Source organism: Tasmannia lanceolata, unplaced genomic scaffold (genome assembly GCF_043159265.1).
Source record: "Tasmannia lanceolata isolate RefF3 unplaced genomic scaffold, GAP_Taslan_0.1 ptg000015l, whole genome shotgun sequence".
Taxonomy (NCBI): Eukaryota; Viridiplantae; Streptophyta; class Magnoliopsida; order Canellales; family Winteraceae; genus Tasmannia; species Tasmannia lanceolata.
The window spans coordinates 38,398,766-38,418,627 of NW_027518692.1; the positions used below are offsets into that span (position 1 = coordinate 38,398,766).

The 19,862-nt window shown below is 37.9% G+C and overlaps 2 protein-coding genes across 2 annotated transcripts; both read right to left on the reverse strand.

Moving 5' to 3' along the window:
• Positions 1 to 5,208: 5,208 nt before the first annotated feature.
• On the reverse strand, positions 5,209 to 9,184 carry LOC143846634 (uncharacterized). Its single transcript, XM_077355127.1, has 3 exons — positions 8,901 to 9,184; positions 6,613 to 7,190; positions 5,209 to 5,484 (listed from the first exon to the last, which is right to left on the reverse strand). The coding sequence occupies exons 1-2, from the start codon at positions 9,107 to 9,109 to the stop codon at positions 6,614 to 6,616; spliced, it is 786 nt and encodes a 261-aa protein (XP_077211242.1). The 5' UTR covers positions 9,110 to 9,184; the 3' UTR covers positions 5,209 to 5,484; position 6,613.
• A 4,824-nt stretch (positions 9,185 to 14,008) lies between these two features.
• On the reverse strand, positions 14,009 to 14,500 carry LOC143891985 (uncharacterized). Its single transcript, XM_077396466.1, has one exon. The coding sequence runs from the start codon at positions 14,498 to 14,500 to the stop codon at positions 14,009 to 14,011; it is 492 nt and encodes a 163-aa protein (XP_077252581.1).
• Between the last annotated feature and the right edge of the window lie 5,362 nt (positions 14,501 to 19,862).

Below are 19,862 nucleotides of genomic sequence, written 5' to 3' on the forward strand. Positions count from 1 at the left end.
CTGCTGTGGTTGTCCCTAGTGATGAAAAGGGGTGGATTTATCATTTCCGTCTTGTAATTCGCTAGACACTAGCCATATCTTAGGACAGGTCCATAATTTTTTGGATCGTTATCGGATCTTGAAGTATGGATCCATAAAGAATCCATCAGATTAAAATTAGCGTCCCATCAATTTTAATTAGATTGGATTCAAAGGATCCATCAGACCGTCAGGGTCCATTGACTCCTCCCTTAATAGTGATGGCCGAGGGACCGGTTCCAGTCCAACTAAGAAACTTCCAAAGGATTTCTTCAACTAAGAGATTGAATAACAATATGATATGGTCTTGATCATTGAAAATGGCCAAAAATCACCGGTTCCAATCCAACTAACAATCTTCCAAAGGATTTCTTGAAACAATGGATTGAACAACAAATATGATACGATCTTGATCATTGAAAATGGCCAAAAATCACCGTATGCTTATGTTGCATCAGTACAGGTCCGAGTGTCTGTATCTCTTTTCGATCCAAGAACGGAATGATAAGAAAGCTCTAAATCCCGGCTAGTTTCAGGTTAATAGGCCAGGAGTGTCCCATTCGGCCAACCTTAGTAAAAAAGAGAGATTCATGGGTTCACCAAAATATTTTAATAAATTTTTAAATGAGAAAACGGTTCCTACACACATGTGTAGATAAGTTATCTACACACTAGCTTAAAATATAGTAGGGGCCACATTATTTGGGTGATCCAAACCATTCATTTTTAAGGTCCTCACATAGATAGGGTGTCCACAAAAAATCAGATCCATAGGATCATCCTAACCATTCGAACTGTGGAGGCAAAAAATGGACTAATTTGTGAAGGTTTAAAGACATCCATTTTACCTCCACAAATCGTAGGGTTGAGATGATCCTATGGATCTGATTTTTTGTAGACAGCCTATCTATGTGAGGGCCTTTAAAATGGATGGCTTGGATCACCCAAACAAAGTGGGTCCCCACTGTATTTTAAGCTAGTGTGTAGAGAACTCTCTACACATATGTGTAGGAACCGTTTTCTCTTTTTAAATTTTAATGATAATAAATAACATACTAAAAATTTTAATAGGTTAAGTAGGGGGAGTGAATGCTTACTGTAGTGGGAGTGAAAATATCATTGCCCAAACAAATAAGAGAGACCTAGAAGTGTCCCCATCAATCCTAAGTATTGAGGTGGTATTATTCATAAAAACAAATAATAAAGAAGCAGAAGTATTGAGGTGGTAACTAGTATTCATAAAAACAAATAGGGACAATTACCAGTGGGGGACAAAAATTAGGTGGAATTATCAACAGGACCCATGCTTTTCAGAAATTATCAAAGAGGGACAAAAGATGTCTTGTCATTAAAAGCTGGACAAAAATGCCATTTTTTTAAGCAACACGTTTTGCTTTCCCACTTTTCCCTCTTCTCTTTCCTTTCCCTCTTTTTTTCTACTTTTTCATTTTCAACTTTGTTTTTTTTACCTTACCAGTCATCTTCTCCATCATTTAGCCACCATTGGAGGTGGGAAAACTCAAAAATTTGAAACGTAAGTTCATTCCCATCTATCTCTCAATATCTAGGTTTTGTTTTTCATTTGTTTTAAGGTTTTGCATTTCTCATTCTCCCTTTCAATGGAGGATGAGGAAGATGAATCGTACGGTAGAAAGAAAAAAAACGTGAAAATGAACGAGTGAAAAAAAACGGGAAGTTAAAACGTGTTCATAAGGGACTTGATAAGCCCATTCGGAATTTGGTAACCCCATTTTGATACTGGATAACCCCAACTCGAGAGACTTGAAAACCCCCTTTCAAAACTCCAGTACCCTTGGGCAATTTTAAGGGACTTGATAAGCCCATTCGTAAATTGGTAACCCCATTTTGATACTAGATAACCCCAATCCCAAATACTTGAAAACCCCTTTCCAAAACTTTAGTGCCCTCGGCCAATTTTCAGGGACTTGATAAGCCCATTCGGAAATTGGTAACCCCATTTTGATACTTGATAACCCAAATTCTAGAGACTTGAAAACCCCCTTCCAAAACTCCAGTACCTTCGGCCAATTTCCAAGGACTTGATAAGCTCATTTAGAAATTGGTAACCTCATTTTTTATACTAGATAACCCCAATCCCAGAGACTTGAAAATCCCCTTCCAAAACTCTAGTACCCTTGGCCAATTTTGAGAGACTTGATCACCCCATTCGGAAATTAGTAACCCCATTCGGAAATTAGTAACCCCATTTTTTATACTAGATAACCCCATTCCTAGAGACTTGAAAATCCTCTTCTAAAATTCCAGTACTCTCGGCTAATTTTCAAGCACTTGATAAGCCCATTCGGAAATTGGTAACCCCATTTTTTATACTAGATAACCCCATTCCTAGAGACTTGAAAACCCTCTTCGAAAACTCCAGTACTCTCGGCCAATTTCCAGGCAGTTGATAAGCCCATTTGGAAATTGGTAACCCTACTTTTGAGAGTTGCTAACTCCCTTACAGAGAGTTGATAAACCCCTTCTGCTACAAAACCCCCAGCCTATAGCAACTCTTCTAATGGCACTACAATTCTGCTCATGATAGAAATAACAAAAGAAATGAATGTTGTTTTCATTAAATGTGCTTCATGTATTACATCCCAATTTGTGTATTACAAAAAAAAATAATAAGTAAATCAAAAAATGTGTAGCCATCCATTCATGTATTACATGAACTTTTTCTTATACAACCACTTGTCTTCCAAAAAAAGTGAGTGAAGCCATCCATGCATTATCTCCAGAACTCACCCTAAAAAAAATAGCTTAAACCCTAAACAAGATAAATCAGAAACAGAGGAATGAAAATTAGTACAAAACCCTAAAAAGAAAAGAAAAACAAAACATAAATACAAAGAGATAGATGGTAAGAACTCAACATTCAAGTTTTCAAGATTTGCCAACAACAATGGTGGTTGAACAAGGAGGAAGATGACTGGTAGGGTAAAAAAAAAGAGAGGTGATAATGAAAAATTAAAAGAAGAGGGAAGAGGGAAGAAGGAAAAACCAAGGTCAAAACGTGTTGTAAATGCCAAAGGGCATTTTTGTCCAACTTTTACTGGCAAGACCTCTTTTGTCCCCCATTGATAATTTTTGAAAAGCATGGGTCCTGTTGATAATTTTGCCTAATGTTTGTCCCCCATTGGTAATTGGTCCAAACAAATAAAAGAGACCTAAAAGTGTCGCCATCAGTCCTAAATCCTTTAGTATTGAAATCTGAGATGTGTCTGGTACTGATACTTGGAATACTTCACATATTAAGAAGTATCAATGTAACGTAACATAGTCATACACATAAACACGGTAGGCGTATTAAGGCGTGCATAGAATCAATGGCCTAAATATATCATAAAGCGTACCCTTTTTTATCATCTATGGTCATGTGAATCATTACAACTAACAAGGAAAAAAAAACTCATTTCAAATCACTGATAAAACTTTGTACAAACTTAACATAGTTTCCTTCTGATTTCTACTGTGTTGATATCTAAATTGATGCAGCCCCTATCCATGTGAGAGACAAGCTAGACCATCCAGACATGAACACAAGCTAGACCATCCAACGGCTTTAAGAAGATCATCCCGCATTCAAGCCCAACTTGAATCTACCAAGCATAAAGGCCAGCTCCAGCCCAAGATCATGGACACGCCAATTCGGGCTTGATCCAGTTGCAATTCTCGCCATAATGATTTTGGTCATTTTTGAAGCTCAATTTTGGACCTTTAGAAGGATGAATCAGGGAGAATGGTTAACTAAGAAGTTGTATATATTTGAATTATCTTTCCAACTAATATTTGTGGTCTTCATTTGGCCAAGCAGGGACAGAGCTAGGAATTTGGCTCGGGGGGGGCAAACAAAGGTTGTTAGGATGATCCCACTATCTCAGCCCTCCAATCTATAGAGGCTCATAAGACTGAAGGTTGAGAAGGCTTGAAGGCTTGAAGAACAAGATACCCTAGGCAAGGCAAGAATTTTGCAACTTCTTTGCAAATGGATTTCTATAAAACTAAGGCACTGATTTTTAACAACTTTTCCTAAAATATAGAAACTGATTTTGATTTACTACACTATGTACAAGGCAATAACGATTGTAAATCGATTTCTATAAAACAAAATCACTGATTTTTTGCAACTATCCCTAAAAAATAGAAACTGATTTGGGTTTAGTAAATCCGGTTTTGAAAAAAAGACAAAAAGGGCATTTGTCCCTTTAATAGAAAATTTGAAATATAAAAGGGGCAAAGGGTATAAAAGTTATTTTGCCATAAAGGACTTTTTTTTTTAAAGATTTCTTAGGGGGGCATATGCCCCCCCTCGCCTCTCTTGTACCCGTCTCTGTGGCCAAGTGGTTGGAAAGTTATAACTATTTTAGTAGACTGTGTATGTAGGACTTTGACTAGTCAATGTGCTTGAGTTTCTAAGTCATTTATGGGTTTTGAAAGTCCCTAAAATAGTTAGTGGGCTAGCTTGAACGTCTTTTCTATTGTATTTTCTCTATAAAAGTCCAGCAAACATCTGTAACGAACTTTAGAAGTTGATTATTGAATAAAAATTGCCTAGAGCATTTCCTTTGAACCTTGAAGAGTTCATCATTGGAACCTAGAAGAATTTCACTCCTTCCTTGAAGACTAGGAGCTTTCCCTATCATTTGCATCATTGAAGAGTTTCAACCATCAATCTAGAAGAATTGATGTTACCCACCTTCCTTGGAAGCTTTGAAGAGTAGCCATTGAAGATGTTATCTTTCCCTATCATAACCCACTCTGTTTCTAGAATTATGTTCATTCGCATTCTTCCACTTCAAGTAATTTTTCGAGCACCCTATGATGATAATCTGAAAAAACTTTTGTCAGCAAAGTTGTAGATCTTTGAGTCCTTTAAATTTTGGCTTTGGAATTAAGCCATTCCGACCAATATCGAGGGATATACACTCATTTTACTGAGCTTGCGTAAATTTGTTTTCTTGCATCCGAGTTATTAAGCAATTGAGTGTCTGTTTGTCACTCTCCCGATCCTTAGTCCAAGAAGCCTAGGAGAGGCTTGCATCATAATCATCTCCCAATACAGGAAATCTCACTCGAATATGCCTTTCCTCATTTATAGGTTTAGATGATTGAAGAGCAATTGTTAAGAAAATTTTATATAACTAATAGGAAGAACAAGAAGAGCCATTATTCAGAAAAACTTACAAACATAACAATAAGAGCCAGTATTCAGAGGAACTTACGAACATACATAACAAGAAGAGCCATTGTTTAGAAGAACCAACAAATATAACGGGAAGGATAAGAAGAGCCATTGTTCATAAGAACATACAAACATAACAGGAAGAACAAGAACCATTATTCGGAAAAGCTTACAAACATAACACGAAGAACAAAAGCCTATAGGGTCAACCAATCAATAAACTAGAACGGATGGGTTGTCCTCAGTTCTCGATCCCAGTCCTGAATCAACAAGAAAAGATGGTAGCAGTAAATAATCCTGTAAGTTCTTCATTTAAATCGACACAAATTAATCATGAAATGTTTAATACTCTTTTAGATCTGAAATTCACAAAGGCAAAAGAGACTCTCCCAAGCTCGAAGCCCTTATTGCGTACAGTTTCTCACGTAGTGAGCTCTTGAATCTTTGTTGAGAGGTATGACCGTACGAGTGTGGATAGTATTAATGTACTTGAAACATACATAACTGTTAGAAGAAATGGTGTAATTTAAATACCTGGTTTGGGGTATTCTTGACATTTCACATGTAACATCTTATGAGAGGGAGATGATACATTAGGGTTACATTTCACACGTAAGCCTAATGTATTTTACTTTACAAAAGACTTAGAAGTGGAGGGTGATGAGATGCAGTGATTTTCAGGAGAACACAAACTTAAAGTAATGAAAAGCTATAAAGAGTTTTCATATGGTGTAAGCTCTTATAGTCCCTTATTTTTCAAAACAAGTACTGTATGGACCACACTATAGGATGATCCAAACTGTCCAAGTGATGGGCCACAACGTAAATATGTTGTGCCCAAAAAATCATTTCTATAGAAGGATCCCAACCCTCCAATCTATAGAGGAACTGCATATTATGGAAACCTATATAGATCGGGGGGCTAGGATCATCCTATGGATGGTTTGGATCATTCTATGATGTGGTCCGTACAGGACTTTTTGAAAAATAAGGGACTATAAGGGTTTACAACATATAAAATCTCTGCTATAAAAGAGGGTGGAAACTGGAAATATCATTTCCATAAAACACTCAAAGAGACCAACACTGACATATTTTTTCTTTAAAAAAGCGACACCATCAATGAAGAAACAAGATTAGAAGCACACAAACAACACTACTATTTTTATTTTTTTTCATAGAATAATTAGAGACCAACACTAATATTTTTTTCTGATCATTAATGAAGAAAAAAAAAGATTAAAAGCACACGACCAACACTTACATTCTTACATATTTTTTGACCTAAGTGGCAACTTAGGGCAAAAGCTTTAAAACCTACTTAGAAAATAATAGAATAAGAAATGGAATGCCATTATATATTGAAAGAAAGGAGTGCAGAAATCGACCTCACAGAGCTTCTTCTTTCAAACTCCCCTTCCCCTTCATCTTCAACGGAGTTTCTTTCTTCAAACTCCCCTTTCCCTTCATCTTCAACGGAGTTTCTTGCTTCAAACTCCCCTTCTTCTTCATCTTCAATGGAGTTTCTTCTTTAAAACTCCCCTTCCTCTTCCTCTTCAACGGAGTTTCTTCCTTCAAACTCCCCTTCTTCTTCATTTTCAACAGATTTCCTTTCTTCAAACTCCCCTTCTTCTTCATCTTCAATGGAGTTTCTTCTTTAAAACTCCCCTTCCTCTTCATCTTCAATGGAGTTTCTTCTTTCAAACTCCCATTCCCCTTCATCTTTAACGAGCGAACCTGCTCTATATCATCTTCGATACTGTGTAAAATATGCAACAACTCATCAATTCCGAGACCGTCAAGATTTGGACTGCCCATCTTGTGAAGGAGATTATCCTTGTCCAATTTTTCATTCTCAGATTTCAACTTGGCCAAATCAGATCGCGACTTGTTGATCTTATCCTTGAGAAAATCAGGGACGCCGAAAGTCCTCTTCTTCCTCTCTTCTTCCGGAATGCTTCGGTACCTTGCAATCACAGAGTCAACAGTGAATGCAGGAGGAGAAGAGGAAGAATTAGGTCTCTCCATAACACACAAGAATGCAGAGAGATAGGGTTAGGGTTTCTCTAGGCTCTCTCTTTTTTCCTACTGATACCCTGATTATAACAAAGAGGTTAGTGGGAAGATAGAATCAAAATAAAATCTTTGAGTAGTAGGTGAAGATGCTCCGTCTCATTATTCACACTTTTTCCTTTTTTGAGAACGTTAAATAAGGGAAATAATATATATTATATTCGTTATTTTTCCACTCGGCCATCCGCACTTATCATAAATACATTAGAGGCGGCGGCCCAGGGAAGAGAAGAGGGTGGAAAATTCCGAGTGTTTTTCAAAATTTTCTGGACAGCCCACTTTATAGGATGATCCAAACCGTCCATTTACTGGGCCACAATGTAAATATGTTATGTCCATCAACGAAGAAACAAGATTTGAAGCACACAACCAACACTAATAATTTTTGTCATAGAATACTTAGAGACCCCAACACTGATTTTTTCTTCTTCTTATCATTAATGAAGAAAAAAGATTAAAAGCACACAACCAACACTTATATTCTTACATTTTTTTTTACCTAAGAGACGGCTTAGGGCAAAACCTTTAAAACCTACTTAGAAAATCCAAAAACAAGAAATGGAATGCCATTATAAATTGATGGGAGAGAGGAAATCACAGAACGTAGTTTCTTCTTTCAAACTCCCCTTCCCCTTCATCTTCAATGGAGTTTCTTCTTTCGAAGTCCCCTTACCCTTCATCTTTAACGAGTGAACCCGCTTTATATAATCTTTGATACTGTGTAAACTATCCAACAACTCATCAATACCCAATCACTAAGTCAACTGTGAATGGGTGAGGAGGAGAAGAAGAATTAGGTTTCTCCATAACACACAAGATTGCAGAGAGGTAGGATTAGGGTTTCTCTAGGGTCTTTTTTTTTCTACGTACAACCTGAATATAACAGAGAGGGTAGTGGGAATATAGAATAAAAAATAGAAACTCTGAGAAATAGGTGAAGTTGCTCAGTCCCATAATCCCATTATTCCCATTTCCCCCTTTTTTGAGAAGGTTAAATAAAGTCGGTCATAAAAAAGGGAAATGATATATTATATTACTTACTTTTTCCACCTCGGCCACCCCCACTCGTCCTAAATACATTAGAGGAGGTGGCCTAGAGGGCGGAATATTTCCAGTGTTTTGTCAAAAAGTTATGGACGGACCACTTTATAGGATGATCGAAACCGTCCATTTATTGGGCCACAATGTAAATATGTTGTGTCCGAAAAATCATTTCCATGGGATGATCCTAGCCTTCCGATCATCTACAGATCGAAGGGCTAGGATCATCCTACGGACCACCTATTTATGTGGTGGCCTAACAAATGGACGGTTTGGATCATCCTATGAAGTAGGTTGTACACTACTTTTTCCAAAGAACACTGGACTATGCAGCCACACACCATATAAAAGAGAGTGCAACTGGAAACATCATTTCCATAGAATTCTAAAAGAAGAAATAAGACTATTAGCACACAAACAACACCAACACTTACATATTTTTTCACCTAAGTCACAACTTAGGGCAAAACCTTTAAAACCTAATTAGAAAATTCACAAAACAAGGAAATCGGTTTCTCCTACAGTACATTTCTTCCTCTCTTTTTCAGGTAAGCTTCTGTACCTTTCAATCATTGAGCGAACTGTGTCCTGATTTTCAGGCCATGTTACAATCTTTGGAGGAGAAGATGAAGAAGAATCATTGACATGAACGAAACATGCATCCACTCCAAAGTCTTTTGAGAGTTGTTGGACCTCTTTCTTCAGATTCTCCATTTGCTTCTTCACAAACCTGGTGTTAGGGTTTCTGCTTTCCATTTTCGAATTATCCATAGGGTTAGGGTTTCTCCAGGTTTTTAAAATTTGGGGTTTTCTCCTCACTACCAGAAGATATAACAGAGAGGTGTGTCGTGTGTGTCAATTTAACAATCTTATAGTGGGAAGATGGGCTTTATTGTTGAGTCACTTTATTGGCACCTGTACGGATAGACTTGGAAATAGAAACTTTCTGTTTTCTTGTGAAGGAATTTAAATAAAGTGGCTAATAAATTAAGGGAAATGTTATTGTGGGGCCACTAAAATTTTAGCCTCTCACATTTTCCATCCACATCTCTGTTTGGTTGCTTGTAGATGGCTGAGAGAATATGAGAAAAATAAGTCAAAAGAGAATTAGACAAGAATGGAAGAGAATGAAAGATGGGGAGAATATTAGGAGGGAGATTTGCGAGTAGTGTTTGGTTGCGCGAGGAAATTAGCGGAAGATGTAGGGTGTCATTATCAAAATATAGGTGGAAGAGAGAAAAAAGTAAGAGAAAAAAAGAATAAGACAAGAATTTCTCCTAATTCCCCTGACAAATTTCTCCATTTTGGTGAAAAAAGGAGAGAAGATTATGGAGAGGGGGGGGGCATCTCCGCCACATAGGCGCCACCTAGGATAAAAACCAATAATGATGTCTAGAAGTTGTCTAGTGGTCAAAGGTGTAAATGACAAGCAAACATGCTTTGGGGAGATCTCTGAAAGATCTCATGCATTTGAAACTCCTACAATCCCCCCAAAACAAGCAACCAAACAGAGCATAGCAAATAACAAATAATTTGTTCTTCGTTTAGGGTTTCTTATATCAGGTTATTTGTTATTCGTTTAGGAGTTCTTATATGAGGTGGATGGAAAATGTGAGAGGCCAAAATTTTAGTGGCTAAGGTTTTTTCAAAGATATAGTGAGATTCACACTCATTGGACGATTTTAGCCCTTCAATTTGTGGCGATTATATTGTTGGAGCAGATATTGGAGGGTTAGAATCGTCAAATGAGAGCAAATCTTTATGCATGGCCCATCCATACCAAGGCTTAATAGATAAACGGTTTAGGTAATTGAAGACATGGACCCTACTCACACTTTTGGTTGCTCTTATTCCTACGGATCATATGGGAAAAGTGGGGCCATCAAATTTGTTGTAATTAAAAGGATGGCAAAACAATTATTGATGTATGACTCATCCATTGCAAGGCATAGCAGATGAATGGTTTGCATCTTTTAACAAGCGAGCCCCAGTTGTACTTTTGCTAAAGGTGGGCCACCCCTTCCACCCATATCATGTCGGAAGAGTTCTTCAAGACAGACCTCCACAGTAATACAATGAGGTGCCCCACACTGTGGTAACTGCCCTACGTTTTTATTTTTGTTTTTTTGAATGTAGGGCTTTACCCATGATTAGAGGGAGCCCTTCCAGAAATTCTCGAAGGCCCAGGGAAAGCCTACCTTTAATTGGACAAACTATTTACTCGATACACCTTGCTTTGAATCCCTTGTATCCCAAAAATCATGCCAAATATCCAATCCTAACATCTCATGATGATGTGTGGGTGTATTTTTTTCTCGCGTTAAATGCAAGGTTGGCGGCAATGAACTCTTGTCTCATGGAATTCTAGTTTATTATCAAGTGGTTTGAGATCGAGGGCCAAAGAGCGTGGAAGATGGAGAGATTTGAGATAGCACGGGGAGGAGAGGATACGAAGCGGCTAAAAAGCTAGGAAAAAAAATAAAGGGTACTGATAAATGCACTAATAGATTTTGAAAATGTCACTACTCAGTTTGTTTTATAATTTTTAGTTAGCTCTCTAGTGCTGTTACAATCCTCAATAATGCCCTCAACTATAGGTGTTCATCACAATATAAGCAACGGTAACGGATCTTGGTGATTCATCATTGAGAAAACACAATTATCTTCTTGCTGGAATATGGAAACATCATTTCCATAGAACACTCGGACCAACACTGATATGTTTTTTTCTTTGAAAAGCGACACCACGAGACTATAAGCACACAAACAACATATGATTCGCACAGGTTTAGAAGGATGTATTAATCTTAATGAACACACAAGAGAATAGCTTCATCATATACAAGGTTGATGTCAAACAAATGAACTATAATTGTGTTACTTGTCCACTCTTGAATAAAGTAGTTGGGGTAGCGTTAGAGTTGTGTGGGTTCTAGATAAGTATGAGAGATTTGATTTGGTCGATGTTAGTTGAATATTTATCTTCTTAGAGTTTATCTTTTAGGAATTTTAGTGGGACTCTTCCTATATTGTTGGGGAATAACACTGGTTGTAATCTTTTATATAAGGAGAGAAGAAATAAATAAACGTAGGCTGATTTTTCTATCTTAAAAAACCATACACGACAAAATAAGACAAATCTACAAGTTGGCCTTGCAAAACCGTCGACACTATATCACCTTAGGTCCCAAAATAACATTACAACGCATAGTGTTGTAACCTTAACCTCAGATAGAATCCTTGGTTGACCAGTGGAGAACTTTATCTGGCTTAAAACAAGGATCCAAGTTAATGGTGTACTAGAGCTAATCCTAGGATCGACTTCAACATCTTTAAAAATCGATCTTGAGCTCCTAAAAATAATTTTTGGCTTTAAAAATCCATACCCGGCCTTAAAATATTATTTGGGCCTCAAACAATTTATTCTCATGTCCAGAAATCGATTTTAATGCCAAAAACCAATTCTGGTTTCAAGAACTAATTCTGGTCCCAAAATTTGATTATGGTTCCAAAGAATCGATTCTGGGCCAGACGAATTGGGCCCAAAGAATTGACTCTGGGCCTTCAAACTGGTTTTGGGCCAAGAACTGGATCCCGGGCTCAGTAACTAGGTTTTGCACCCAATCGGATTCTACCCAGATAACCACACATGCAGCCATACATGCTATTGCAAAAGTGGTCTTTAATAACATTGCCTTTAATATAGGGAAATGATATCTGCGCCAAGTGTTTCAATAAACATGCGCTCCACTTGTTTGTCGTGTAGTAATTAAAGGGTTTAAAGAGCTTTTTGAGAACCGTAATATCCTCTGAAATCCCTTTAAATACTACACGACAAACAAGTGGAGCGCTTGTTTATCGAAACACCTTGGCGCAGATATCATTTCCCTTGATAAAATATGACCTTAAAAGTTACTTCAACGACTAGATGACAGTAATGGCTAGCTAAGCCCTCTCCATTTTTGCCCCCGGTTTTTTGTTTTTAATCATTAAAAGCATGCTAGTTAGAAATTACTTATGTATCCCCTTTTCTCCGAAACCCAAACAAGAACAGAAAAGTAGAGATAAACGGCAACGCCGGCAACCATAGCACAAATCTTGAAACCCCTTTCAATTAAATCCTTTCCTCCATGATTTTCTAAGGTGGAGCCTCTGCTACATGGTGGTCACCCGAGGTTACAGACACCGGCGGCATTAAGGCCGACATGGGTGGCTGATATCCGACGACACAACCACGGCTCCGTAGCCCACACCCAAAAGAAAATCATTCCATACCCCTTGATTTTTTATATTCTTTAGGGCCCGTTTGGATACCTGGATTTTAGAATTTGGGATTTCTTCAAAATTGTAGCTAAGAGACAGAGAAGAAGCGGACCAGCTGTCGTTTTTGACTTCTCGCCCTTCTTTCCGGCAACAAGAGAGTAGCAGATCCTGGATACCCGGATTTTAGAATCTGGGATTTCTTCAAAATTGTAGCTAAGAGACAAGAGAAGAAGCGGACCAACCGTTGTTTTTGACTTCTCGCCCTTCTTTCCGTCAGCAAGAGAGTAGCAGATCCTCTCATATTTCTAGGTTTTAGAAATCTCAGGATGCGGCAGGGATTTTTAAAACCTGAATTTCTCACTTAAAAGCCAAGAAACGTTGTCAGGACAGCATACATCAGCTTGATCATGAACCCTCTTTTACACTGTTTTCAAACTAAAAACCTGGATTCTAAAATCCGCGTATCCAAATGGCCCCTTAGGATTTTTAGATCCAAGGTATTCTAATACCAACCCCACATCAGAGATTTTGACAGCCAATCCATCATTTTGGAATCAATACTAGGTTCTTGATACATCGAATTAGTTGTTGTTACTCAATGATCAAGATCCAATGGAAAGAATACATTAAATCCAAAAAAAAAAAACATATTAATTATCTCAATCAAAGCATCATGTTCCGATTGATCATCACAGATCGGAGGTTAACTATGATACCAACTATTAGAAATTTTATTAATTAACCTTAAGGCAGAAAGATCATTACGTCCACCATGATGATCAGATTGAAGCACTGACGATGCGCTTGATCCGACGGTTGAAGATGCTCGATGACGAACTTGGTTCTAATGTAGCCTTCAGATCTATCCAAGCCTTATGCTTAGATCAATGGAATCACTGTCCATTCTTGGTAGATCTGAGACCACTTATAGAAAACCCTAAACCCAAAGAACTTGATGTAATAGTGCTCCCCATAAGCAACTATTGTATTTAAGCTTGAGAGAATGGGTTAGTTTCCCAATTGCACTAATACTCTTACTAATTTAGGACCCTGAGAGTTTATCTTTAGTTAGCCTAAAAACCCATTTAGAAAACTTGTAAGACTTCCCTAATTAAATTAGGCAAGTCAATTGGGCCACTTTATGGAAACATATTTCCAACACAGTGTTCAATCAGGTGGAAACTGGAGAAACAACATTTTCATAGAACACTCAAAGAGACCAACAGTGATATTAAGCGACACCATCAACGAAGAAACAAGACTACAAGCACACAACCAACATCAACATTCTTACATTTCTTTTGACCTAAGTCACAACTTAGGGCAAAGCCTTTAAAACCTAATTAGAGAACCACAAAACAAGAAATTAAATGCCATTATTGAAACAAAGGATTAGGGATATCAACCTCACGGCATTTCTTTCTCTCCTTCTTTCACACTCCCCTTCATATTCAACGCTCGAACCTGCTCTATATCCATCAACTTCGAATCGATCCTGCGTATCTTATCTTTCAACTCAGTAGCTCTAAGACCGTCAAGATTTGGATTAGCGTTCATCATGCGAAGGATTTTATCCTTCTCTAATTTTTCTTTCTCAGATCTCAAATTGTTGATTTTCTCCTGGAGAAAATCTGCTGGACCAATTATACATTTCTTCCTCTCTTCTTCAGGTAAGCTTTTGAACCTTTCAATCATCGAGCATACAATGTCCTGATTTTCAGGCCACAATACGATCTGTGGAGAAGAAGATGACGAATAATCATCGACATGAATGAAACATGCATCTACTCCAAACTCTTTTGACATTCGTTGGGCCTCTTTCTTCAAAGCCTTCATTTGCTTCTTTACAAGCATAGGATTAGGGCTTTTGCCCTTCTTTTCTGGGTTAGGTTTCTCCATAAGATTGAAATTGCAGAGAGTTAGGGTTAGGGTTTGGGGGTTCTCTGCTTACTACATGAAGATAGCAGAGAGGTAGGTCTGTATTTATAGTGGGAAGATAGAGTCAGAAATAGAAATTCTGAGTGGTTGGTAGTAAAGTTAAAAGTTTGTCACTTTATGGGCACCTGTACGGTTAAGCTCAGACATGGAAACTTTCTTTTTCCTTCTCGAGAAAGTTAAAAGAAAGTTGGTTTTAAATGAGGAAAACGATATATTCCCTCCCTTTTCTTCCTCGGCCACCAGAGTAGTTAGAGTTTCAACTTGGGTACCCGACCTGAAAAAACCATGGGCCGGGATTAGGAATCTCGGGCTTTTAAAAAAATATACTAACCCGACCTGAGATCTTTTCTAGGGTAGGGTCTAGACATTCTGACACGCTGACCCGAGTTGCAACTCCAATTTTTGTGTCTTTCACTTCCGTCATGATGATCATCTAAATTAATCAATATTAGTGAATGTAAAAACAATAATTCCTTGGGTCTTAGCGATTCTTAACGCAAGTAGATTTAACACCGAAGATGAAACTTCATTTTAATGTGGGTATCGTGCATGTACATGCACGCCTAGTGTTGATATTTTTATCATATTTGGGAGGTCTTTGTAGAGAAAACCGTTTACCAAGATATGTTCCAAATGTATAAGTTCAACCATAGGATTGGAATAGATCACACCATAAATTCAACCAATGAAACATAAATTATGATGGATGTATCTAGAATGTTGAAAAACTAGACTCAACCTTACCTGACCCGAGAAACTATCTTGGGCAGCGTCGGATTTGGGAATCTTGGGGTTTTTATTTTTAAAAGAACCAATCCGACCCGATCCAAGATAGTTTCTCAGGTAGCGTAGGTATCGGGAAAAACCGACCCACCCGACCTGAGTTTCAAACTAGTCAGTAGAGGAGGCTAGCACAGAAAATTTCTAGTATTTTTTTATAAGAACCGGAGGGTGTATGGCTCATTTCATAGGATGATCCAAAACGTCCATCTGTTGGACTACGATGTAACCGACCTGGTGTTGCAACTCCAATTTTTGTGTCTTTCACTTCCTTCATGATGATCATCTCATTATTTGTCCATGTAACAACAATAATTTCTCGAGTCCTCGCGATTCTTAACTCAAGTAGATTTAATACCGAAGATGAAACTTCATTTTAATGTGGGTATCATGCATGTGCATACAAACCTAGTGTTGATTTTTTATCATATTTGGGAGGTCTTTGTAGAGAAAACCGTTTACCAAGATATGTTCCAAATGTATAAGTTCAACCATAGGATTGGAATAGATCACACCATAAATTCAACCAATGAAACATAAATTATGATGGATGTATCTAGAATGTTGAAAAACTAGACTCAACCTTACCTGACCCGAGAAACTATCTTGGGCAGCGTCGGATTTGGGAATCTTGGGGTTTTTATTTTTAAAAGAACCAATCCGACCCGATCCAAGATAGTTTCTCAGGTAGCGTAGGTATCGGGAAAAACCGACCCACCCGACCTGAGTTTCAAACTAGTCAGTAGAGGAGGCTAGCACAGAAAATTTCTAGTATTTTTTTATAAGAACCGGAGGGTGTATGGCTCACTTCATAGGATGATCCAAAACATCCATCTGTTGGACTACGATGTAACCGACCTGGTGTTGCAACTCCAATTTTTGTGTCTTTCACTTCCTTCATGATGATCATCTCATTATTTGTCCATGTAACAACAATAATTTCTCGAGTCCTCGCGATTCTTAACTCAAGTAGATTTAATACCGAAGATGAAACTTCATTTTAATGTGGGTATCATGCATGTGCATACAAACCTAGTGTTGATTTTTTATCATATTTGGAAGGTCTTTGTAGAGAAAACCGTTTACCAAGATATGTTCAAAATGTATAAGTTCAACCATAGGATTGGAATAGATCACACCATAAATTCAACCAATGAAACATAAATTATGATGGATGTATCTAGAATGTTGAAAAACTAGACTCAACCTTACCTGACCCGAGAAACTATCTTGGGCAGCGTCGGATTTGGGAATCTTGGGGTTTTTATTTTTAAAAGAACCAATCCGACCCGATCCAAGATAGTTTCTCAGGTAGCGTAGGTATCGGGAAAAACCGACCCACCCAACCTGAGTTTCAAACTAGTCAGTAGAGGAGGCTAGCACAGAAAATTTCTAGTATTTTTTTATAAGAACCGGAGGGTGTATGGCTCACTTCATAGGATGATCCAAAACATCCATCTGTTGGACTACGATGTAACCGACCTGGTGTTGCAACTCCAATTTTTGTGTCTTTCACTTCCTTCATGATGATCATCTCATTATTTGTCCATGTAACAACAATAATTTCTCGAGTCCTCGCGATTCTTAACTCAAGTAGATTTAATACCGAAGATGAAACTTCATTTTAATGTGGGTATCATGCATGTGCATACAAACCTAGTGTTGATTTTTTATCATATTTGGGAGGTCTTTGTAGAGAAAACCGTTTACCAAGATATGTTCCAAATGTATAAGTTCAACCATAGGATTGGAATAGATCACACCATAAATTCAACCAATGAAACATAAATTATGATGTATGTATCTAGAATGTTGAAAAACTAGACTCAACCTTACCTGACCCGAGAAACTATCTTGGGCAGGGTCGGATTTGGGAATCTTGGGCTTTTTTTTTTAAAGAACCAACCTGACTTGACCCAAGATAGTTTCTCAGGTAGCGTAGGTATCGGGAAAAACTGATCCACCCGACCTGAGATTCAAACTAGTCAGTAGAGGAGGCTAGCAAAGGGAAGAGCAGGAACATAAGATTTCTAGTAATTTTTTATAAGAACTGGAGGGTGTACGGCTCACTTCATAGGATGATCCAAAACGTCCATCTGTTGAACCACGATGTAACCGACCCGGTGTTGCAACTCCAATTTTTGTGTCTTTCACTTCCTTCATGATGATCATCTAAATTAATCATTATTAGTCAATGTAACGACAATAATTTCTTGAGTCCTCGCAATTCTTAACGCAAGTAGATTTAATACTGAAGATGAAACTTCATTTTAATGTGGGTATAGTGCATGAGCATACACGCCTAGTGTTGATTTTTATCATATTTGGGAGGTCTTTGTAGAAAAAACCGTTTACCAAGATATGTTCCAAATATATAAGTTCAGCCATTGGATTGGAATAGGTCACACCATAAATTCAACCAATGAAACATAAATTTTGATGCATGTATCTAGAATGTAGAAAAACTTGACTTGACCTGGCCCAACCCGAGAAACTATCTTGGACAGGGTCGGATTTGGGAATTTTTTAAAAGAACCAGCCCGACCCGACTCAAGTTTCTCGTGTAGCGTAGGGTTCGGGAAAAACCGACCTGCCCGACCTGAGTTTCAAACTAGTCAGTAGAGGAGGTTAGCACACGGAAGAGAAGGGACGGAAGATTTCTAGTATTTTTTGACAAGAACAGGAGGGTGTACTGCTCACTTCATAGGATGAACCAAAACATCCATCTGTTGGACCACGATGTAAATAGGTTGTGCCTAAAAAATCATTTCCATGGGATGATCCTAACCCTCCGATCAATAAAGGTTTCCCTCACATGGAGTCCCTCTATAGATCGGACGGCTAGGATCTTCCTATGGTAATGATTTTTTGGGCACCACATATTTATGTCACGTCACAACAAATGGACGGTTTGGATCATCCTATGAAGTGTATTGAACAGTACTTTATTGAAAAATACTAGCTTATACACCCACACACCATAAAGAATCTCCTCTTTTTTGGAAGCCCAATTTATATGTTAATAGTTTAGGGCTTCTTATAGGGTTAATGAAAAATATAAGAGGCCAAAATTTTAGTGGGCTCCATTTTTTTCAATGATCCGAACCGTTTATGTCTTGTGCCTCTTTATGGATGGGCCACATATATAAATTCACTGCCATTGGGCAATTTTAGGCCTTCAATCTGTGGCCATTAAAGGGATGGAAGGGATATTGGAGGGTTAGAATTGTCAAATGAGAGCAAATATTTATGGATGGCCCATCCAGACCACAGCTTAATAGATAAACGGTTTAGATCATTGAAAACAATCAAACATGGACCCTACCTGTACTTTTGGTTGCTCATATTTCTGTGGATCATTGGAAAATTGGGTCCCTAAAATTTGTGGTAAAAAAATAAAATAAAGAAGCAACATTGATGCATGACGCAGTGGCAGGCTTTATGTAAAACAATAATACATAAAGCCCTTGAATCTCTTAAGATAATCTAAGAAATAACAGCTTATGAACCTAGGGTCTAATTTCTTTATTCATGGCCTACTAATCTTAAGGCATAAATTTTCAATGTAACACCGTCCAGCGACCTCTCCAGCAACTGGATGCAACCAATGCCGACCTAGGTCCCTGTGCCCGTCCAATATAATGTCAGACGAAAGCGTGAATCTAATAAGAATATGATATGGTCTTGATCATCAAAAATGGCCAAAAATCAACATGCACTCTTATGTTGCATCAGTTCGGGTAAGAGTGTCAGAATCTGACATGGGTATTGAGTGTCAGATTCAGTTAGCCTCCAAAAAAAAAAAAAGAATTGTGGATTCATCAGGATATTTTAATCAATTTTTAAAATATAATTATAATAAAATATTTACTTTCATATAAAAAACTAAGTATTAACATGGATAAAACTTAAAACAGGGTGCAGTAGTAGTAATCAGAAAAAAAAACAAATAAAAGAGATGTAGAAGTGTCGCCATGAACAATTCCACATTGGCGGCGTACTCCATGGGGAATATCCTAAGACATTGGAGGAAGATCATTTGAGAAAGAGAGACAAAGGCTAAGATAACAATGAAATGGATCCCACCACCGATCGGGTGGATTAAATTTAATTTTGATGGGAGCGCCAAAGGTAACCTGGGTCATACCGAGATTGACGGTGTATTTTGCAATATAACTCTGCTTGCAAGATCTTCTTCTCCAGACCAGTTGGGAAATGTGGCTCGAATGAAGCTCAAGCAAGAGCTCTCCTTTGGGGGTTAAAATGGTTTGTGAAAGGTAGGCAACATCGTCCTTTGATTATAGGAGGAGATTCATGAAATGTCTTGTCGTGGGCTAGTTGCAAAGCATTAGGCCCACGGATCTGGCTAATATTATCACAGAAATTTGGGGTCTGTGCAAAATCATAAATCCAAAGTTCTCGCACATGAGGCGATCTGCAAACAATGCGGCGGATCAACTTGCAAAGGATGGAGGGAGCGAGAGACCATGGTGACTCTTGATCGTTAGCATGGACTGTCTTGCTCGAGGTATTTCACAAATGT